General features: G+C 32.0%; 1 protein-coding gene across 1 annotated transcript; it reads right to left on the bottom strand.

Annotated features, from left to right (window-relative positions):
* Positions 1–3,416: 3,416 nt before the first annotated feature.
* Positions 3,417–7,118, bottom strand: LOC139483440 (L-amino-acid oxidase-like). Its single transcript, XM_071267463.1, has 4 exons — positions 7,097–7,118; positions 6,498–6,593; positions 4,857–5,056; positions 3,417–4,407 (listed from the first exon to the last, which is right to left on the bottom strand). Exons 1-4 carry the CDS (start codon positions 7,116–7,118, stop codon positions 3,538–3,540), a joined length of 1,188 nt encoding a protein of 395 aa, XP_071123564.1. The 3' UTR covers positions 3,417–3,537.
* Positions 7,119–7,778: the final 660 nt, after the last annotated feature.

Below are 7,778 nucleotides of genomic sequence, written 5' to 3'. Positions count from 1 at the left end.
CCAATCTTTCTGAAAGTTTTTTTGCTTATCAATATAAAAAGATGTGAAATGATTGCCAATGAGACAACTATCCACCAAAGACCAAATGAAGTCCACTGAAGCAGTTACAGGCAACCGTAAGCAGTGAGAAAAGCATACCGTAAAGTCTGCTATAAATGACCCCGATTGATGTTTACACGTGATTTTTCTTAAAGACAAATAAAAATACATACCCTTCCTCGATTTAAATTATTTGTAATCATAAAAAAGGTACAATATCAGAGCATCAATTTTGTTAAAAGCTTAGGAATTTTAGCTATTTGACACCCTCTAAGTCTTCCCCTTTTTTACGAACCAAAAATTCAAGGATTCCATATTTTGAACTACCTGAATGAGAAATAAAAAAATTCTCCACAAGAAACCAAATGACACAAAACTTAAAAACTGTAGGTCACCGTACGGCCTTTGATAATGAGTAAAACTCATACCTCATTGTCAGCTATAAAAGATCCCGAAATGACAAATGTAAAACAATCCAAACGAGAAAACTAACGACCTACTTTATGTATAAAAAAATGAACGAAAATCAAATATGTCTCACATCAACAAACGACAACCACTGAATTACAGTCTCCTGACTTGGGACAGGCACATACATACAGAATGTTGCGGGGTTAAACATGCTCGCTGGATCCCAACCCTCCCCTAATCTGGGACAGTGGTGTAACAAACTATAAAAATCTCATCAGATAGATACAAATAGAAATAGAACTAACAAAAATACAGAGTGAACGTGGCCGAGAACTTGTGTATCACAACAACAACAAAGACACTAAGTACAGACCTGAGAGTACTCGCAGTTACTGACAGCTAGTTCAAAGCCAGAAACAACTTATAAGAAAGATCATGCATCTAAGACTAAATGATCAATTATTACACATCCAGCATCCAAAGAATATAGTGTATAGACATCATAAACAGTCAGAGAAAAACATGACCTTGTGCAATGCCAAGATACAGGTATCGACAGATTTTAGATCCTTGAATGTGTATATGTATATATACCAATAATATATAGTATTTTCTTATCCCAGGTATAGATTACCTTAGCCGTATTTGGCACAACTTTTTGGAATTTTGGATCCTCGATGCTCTTCAACTTTGTACTTGTTTGGCTTTATAACTATTTTTATATGAGCGTCACTGATGAGTCTTATGTAGACGAAACGCGCGTCTGGAGTACTTAATTATAATCTTGGTACCTTTGATAACTATATATATTTACTAGAATCGTTTCTAAATTTCCCTGCACGGTTAACAACATCTCTGTAAAAATAAGTATGTGCTATCCTGTTTGAAATAAGTTTTCTATAGATACATCAAACTTCAAAACCAAATCTTTATGTCTATGGAAACATTTACTAAAGTTTTTAAGTAGTTTGTGGTAACGAAATCCATGGCACAATAGTTTACATAGTAATACATAGATTGCGTTCGTTAAAACCAAATGTTACCATATACACGGACATAGCGAACGAGTTGAGAAATATAAACACAGTAAAATGGTGCCAAAGGAACATCACCATCCAAAAACGGAAAATTAACAATAGGGAACGAAATATCGTCCCTTTTGTCGTAAGTTTTAGTGTGAAGTTTCCCGTGTAAAACCGAAAGTTTATCTCATTGATAATTGTGTTTTTCACTGTTGTTTCGCTGCTGTCTTGTAAACGAATATCTGAAATCTTCGTGTAACAATGATAATATTTAATTTAATAACAGTTTTATATTTTATGCAATTCAAACACTCATTGTTTTGCATAAAAACAAATCTTCGTTAATCTGAGCATTGAACGGATACTTTATATCACGGACTATAAGTGTGAATACAAAATATGAACAACTAAACGAAATTATTTATCACACAATATATGAAAAGTGTGTTGTATTTCAGTTAATAACACGTGCTCTCGGTTGATCGTAAAACATGCATTGTTAACCATTAAGTGGATTGGTCAAAAACGCAGTTAAAAAAGACTTTGCGTCATATGTAAATAAACAATAACATGTACAAAGACATAATTGAGTATGCTAGTTTTTGCACATCCATATCAGGTAGTGTTCTCGACCTGTATAACGGGTCCAAAAATGACTAGTGTACAACAATTTAAACTGGAAAATCAACGATACAATCTAAATAAAAAAGAAGGAACGAGAAACACTTAATCGTTAATTAACTTTAGGTGTTCGTTGTTATTCTGTGGTGAACAAGTCGGAATGTTCTATTATATTATTTATTTGTGTTTTCCTTTGTCCTAAATGTTCTTGCATTTATTTATACTATATTCCTGCCATGTAATGATTTAATTTTAGCGGTATATTAAACATTGCAATGAAGCGCGAGGTTTGGCTAACCACAAAACCAGGTTCAATCCACCGTTTATTTCTTGAAATATCCTTTACCAAGACAGTAATGTGGCAGTTGTTATCTAATAGTTCGTTTCTATGTATGTTAAAGTGTCGTTTGTTTTGTTGCACTTCAGTGTTTTTATGTTGTTTCTTTGTTTTCCTCTTACAGTTAATGTGTTTCCCTCGTTCTTAGTTTGTAGCCCGGATTTGTTTTCTCTTGAACGATTTATGACTTTGGAACAGCGGTGTACTACTTTTGCCTTTATTTATGAACCATACTAAAAACGACAGTCACTGAACACATATTTATGTTAACACAACATTTATACTTAATTTTAATTTTGAAATACTAAGGCTTTTCTGCCTCAGGAATGGATTACCCTAATTAGCAGTATTTGGCAAAACTTTTAAGAATTTTTGGTCCTCAATGTTCTTCAACTTTGTACTTTATTTGGTCTTTCAAACTATTTTTTCCAGCGTCACTGAGAACTCTTTTGTAGACGAATCACGTGTCTTGCGCAAATACAAAATTCAATCCTGGTAGCTTACATCATTGGTAGTTGTCTCAATACTAGTATTGCAAATTAAAAAAAGCTCACAAAAGATACCATAAGTGACGTTGGAATAAAAAAAGCTAAAAGGTCAAAAAAGTACTAAAGAGAAAAAACCATGTCAATTCAGTTGAATGACTTCGTGCGTCAAATTAATGGTTGGAAAGAGTCATTGATGTCATTTCCCGCTATTGCAGTCGGCGTTTTCATTATATCTAAATATTTAAAAGAGTTTGCTAGAAGAAAAATAGAACTATATGGAACAGGGGGATTGTCAATTTTGAAAAGTTTTTTTAACCCCATATATTCCTGTAATGGTTTCATAATGGTCAACAATAAGTCTATGACTCTTCTTATTTTTAGAAATAAAAAAGTTTAAAGAACTGTATGTTTTTAATTCAAATATATGAGTTGCAAAGATATAGATTTATATTCTGGTATCGTTTCTGTCCCGAATATCTATAAATACATATATCTAAAACGTATACACTATTTATTTATTTACATAAATATCTTTTTAATTATTATTGTTTGGTTAAAATATATCGTTATTATAAGTCATATAAACGGAGTAAACTGTCATGTGTTTTGTTTTCTTCTTCTAAGAACGGTCATAGCTGTACAAATTGTATGCTGCATTCAGAGCAGATTCTATCGCGCCTTGAACCCATCCATTTGTGTACGATAGGGCCTCACCAGCTAGGTAAATAGGATGCTTTTGAGTCATCAACGTTTTCATTCCATCAACGTATTGAAAAGGTAACATACAGGCATAGGCACCCTGTGCAGCAGGGTCGTCGAACCAAGCTTGGACCATACCAACTTCAAACTCTTCTTTCATTTCTGGATGAATTTTGGTTACTTCTCTCACAGCGCTGTCAATTGCTTGACTTTTAGTTTGCGAACCAAAGATAAGTGCATCCTGTTCCCATGTATAAGACACTAGTATTCCTCGTTTGTTTGGAGGAGGAGGGTCTTCCGGGCTTGGATAGTGTAATTGACCAATTGGTAAATTTGTTTTTGTGAATCCACCAGTCCCTACTTCTTTTTCCCAAAACCGTGTCCTGCATTGCAGAGCCACCTTCGTAGAAGGTTGATAGTGGATATAACCTAATGCTCTTCGATAATGTCCGGGAAGATCAATATCCATTTGACGAAGAATGGTCAAAGGGACTGTTAAAATAACGGCATCCGCAAAAAAGTATTTGTCCTCGCCTGTTATGATATTTTTTCCTTTGACCTCAACTCCATCTTTCTTGGTTTTTCGCACTTTTGTAATTTGTACACCAAAGATAATTTTTTTGGATAAATCAATTGCCTTAGATTCAAACTGGTGTGGCTTTATGAAATGTTTGGCTATGGTCTCCATACCATCGATTGGAGTCTCAAGCAATTTTGTCCACCATTGACCCAACTCGTCTCGTAAATGTTCAACTAAGCTTGTGTCAAAAGCTGGAGAGTATGTGCCAATCTAAAACAGCAAAGGTGATGAGCAATTTTAAACGTTGTAAGGTTTTCATTTAAAAAGGAAACTAAGGTTTACTGTAAATCGAGATTTTAGGTTATGGATTCAATATTTGTAACGAACACCAATCATCTGTTTTGTCGATTTAATACAAGCATACGTGAATTAACTATGTCTCGGTTAGAAAATCAATACATTATATTATGTTTACGTCATTAAAAATTATTTGATTCGGAATCATTGTATAAAATTTACGTAAATGATAGGGTGTAAGAGCTACCGTAAATTATGATTAATGATATTCAAATGTTCAATAGAATATGATAATTATACTTATTTAAAATGTAAAACCTGTACTTTTTATAACAAGGAAAAATTACAAAAATTTGGAGAGCAAATATATGGCTTAGCTATATCTTCTATCAACCAATGAAATTGACGTCATAGAATTTTACCTGATATCCCCTAATAGCAATTTCTGGCCAAGGCCTGTATATGTTCTCGTCGTCTTCACTTTTAGTTCTCAAGAAATAATTAACAGAAAGCTTGCTCCATTTCTCAACCCATTTTTGCCAACCAGTGTGAGGACCATTTTCTTTACACAAATTCTGAAGATCAGCTTTCACAGGCTCAAAAGTTAGTTTGTACAAATCCACTAAAAAGATATAGTACTTCATTATATAATGTTGTTATCAAAGCAGTTCATATACTTTTAGTTTTGACGAATCATCAAGAAATTTAAAAAAGAAAGGTGTAAAAACTAAAGAAAAGTCATAGTAGTCGTGACGCTCGAATAAAAAAAAGGTTAAAAGTTAATTAAAGTACAAAGTTGAAGAACATTAAAATTAAAAGATACTGTTAACAAACATTTTCTGAATTTTCACATTTGGTTTAAATCCTTCCTTGACGGATAATTCTTAATTGATTCTTGCTAAATTTTAATCTACCCTTAAGCAAGTACCCTATATAATCAAAATTATGAAAAAATACAAAAATCATCTAAATGTAAATCAAAATACTATGACATTGACAGTATTTATGTTACTGTATTGTATTCGCGATCCGGCAATCAACGTCTTTTCAGTCAAGCTCGAACCCAAAATATTAAAAAATACATAAACCGAAAACTTAATTGTGTGTTGATTCACTTCCGTTGGTTATGTGCTTTGGTGTCCAAATTTGAATTGTAGAAAATCAAGCAAAGTGTTAACATAGAAACAATTTGGTATACATATTTTACATACATGTTAAAAGACAATTTCTAGTCCTCCAGATTCAAAATCATTGTAAATCATAGCAGTACAAAAGTATTTGTAATAAGGGTAAATGGAGGGGGGTCGACAATCAAAAACTGTTTCTGACGCTTACAATTTAAAATGTTTTACGTTCATTGTTTTAACGGAAAATAATACAGACAACACAATCAACATAATGGTGGACGAGGAATGAATATACGACAAACAACAATTCATAAACCGCGTAATGAAACAATGATTGAGAAATAGGAATTTCACATGACAACAATGGGGGAAGGGTGTATTTAGTTGCTCTGGTACAGAACGAAGTGTCTAATTTAATAGTATCTCAAATATTAAAAATATCTCATTCCAGGAGTGATTAAACACCTGAAATCATGTATTATTAAAGAATAATTACCTCAAAATATCAACTAAAACAATCGTTGAGCTGTATGTATGATACATATTGTTTTCAAAATAAAAATCCTCGAATTTAAAATAACTATTTTGTACATGATCGTTATTGTATGCATCACCAATGCTTTTCCCTTGTGTGAAATGCTCGAAAATGAATGTAGGGCAAATATCTAAGTTATTCTCGTCTGGAATATGTTTAAAACATTTGCCCTTGTATGTTAAAATATTAATCGATCATTTATATCGGAGAAGATATTGTTACTCTGTGTTATTGCAGTGTAATGTGTTAGCTTACAAAACATAACATAAAATGGAATTTTTTTATCATTTATGTTCATTTCTAAACGTTCGAAGGTTAAAAATTCCCATGAAATCCAATATCACATTTGAAATATGTGCGGGAAAAAAATATCGTTTTCTAATACCACTATAGAAACTTACATATTCCATCTACTTTATCCTTTTTTTCCTTTGGTAGGTTATCATTCCATCCTGGAAAGAATTGGGTAGAATACTTCTTGTTTTTCCTTTCCCATTCTGAAAAAAATTAACAGGGACATATTGTAAAGCCTTCCTCTTTCAGGTCACATTTTGTACAAGACATAATTAACATTTTCAGGAAAGTAATATATAATATATATCTATATAAAATTAACAAATACGACGAAGATGAGGTATATATCTGGTTTATGTTAAAAAAACGACTTTTAATCTAACTGCTAAATTAGTTCAAGTTCCATGGAAAATCGAATCTTCAAACTGTTCGATTGAACAAAGGCAGAATTCTGACAAATTTCGAGATCTTTATTAAAATCTGAAACAATTCTTTAAATAGTGGATCTTTACTTTGTATGATATGTCAGCTTGAGATGCGTTTGAAACGTAGGGTCAGCAACCAACAAATATTACGAATTGCTACAAATCTATCTTTTCCTTTCTTTAGAAGTACATAGACCTTTAAATATAAAGTGGACCTTTTTGGCAATTTGTAAAGAATCAGGATACAATTAAATCATCTATATCTGTATTCATTTTTGTACTCATAAAGTTGAATGCTAGCATTAAACGTTATTCCAGTCTTTAAACGAAATTGAGAGAATGATCGTTTTGACCGTAATCATGCATTCATATATGTAATGATTTTTTTTTACAAAAATCGAAACTGTTTTTAATGAATATGATCCTTCTGAAATAAATATCACAAAATAAGCTTCAGACAGTGACTAAAGAAAGTTTTCTTCATAAATTGTTTGTCAGATCAACTTCTTTCGATATTGACGTTGCTAAATTTTATATTTTATTTACATCTTTTTTATTTCATTGAATTTGTTAGCCTATCAATTTTTATAAAATTTAGATCTTTTATTATTTTGACATCGAGCATCACTGAAGAGATATCCTAGCCAATTAAAATTGGTACCATCTATGTTATTTTTAATGTTTATTAGAAAGCTAGAAAAATAGATAAAATAATATACGATACATTACCCTCAGTTGTTATTTTGTCGAAACCATCCAGGTACAACCATGTTTTGCTGTTGTAATTTACAAAAGTTCTCGTGCCAATTTCAAACTTGTTTATGTATCCGTGTGTGCAGTAATGATTTTTAGGAATTCTCATTGCACCACCTGTATGACAAAAGAAATGGTGTGGTGATTAAATATTGTATAATTTGAAAGTGGTTTGTTGTCAACAAAGGATTTTTTTAAGTTCCTTTAAAG

This window comes from Mytilus edulis, chromosome 7 (genome assembly GCF_963676685.1).
Source record: "Mytilus edulis chromosome 7, xbMytEdul2.2, whole genome shotgun sequence".
Taxonomy (NCBI): domain Eukaryota; kingdom Metazoa; phylum Mollusca; class Bivalvia; order Mytilida; family Mytilidae; genus Mytilus; species Mytilus edulis.
Note: the sequence above shows the minus strand (reverse complement) of the source record. Positions and strands in the feature narration are given on the sequence as shown.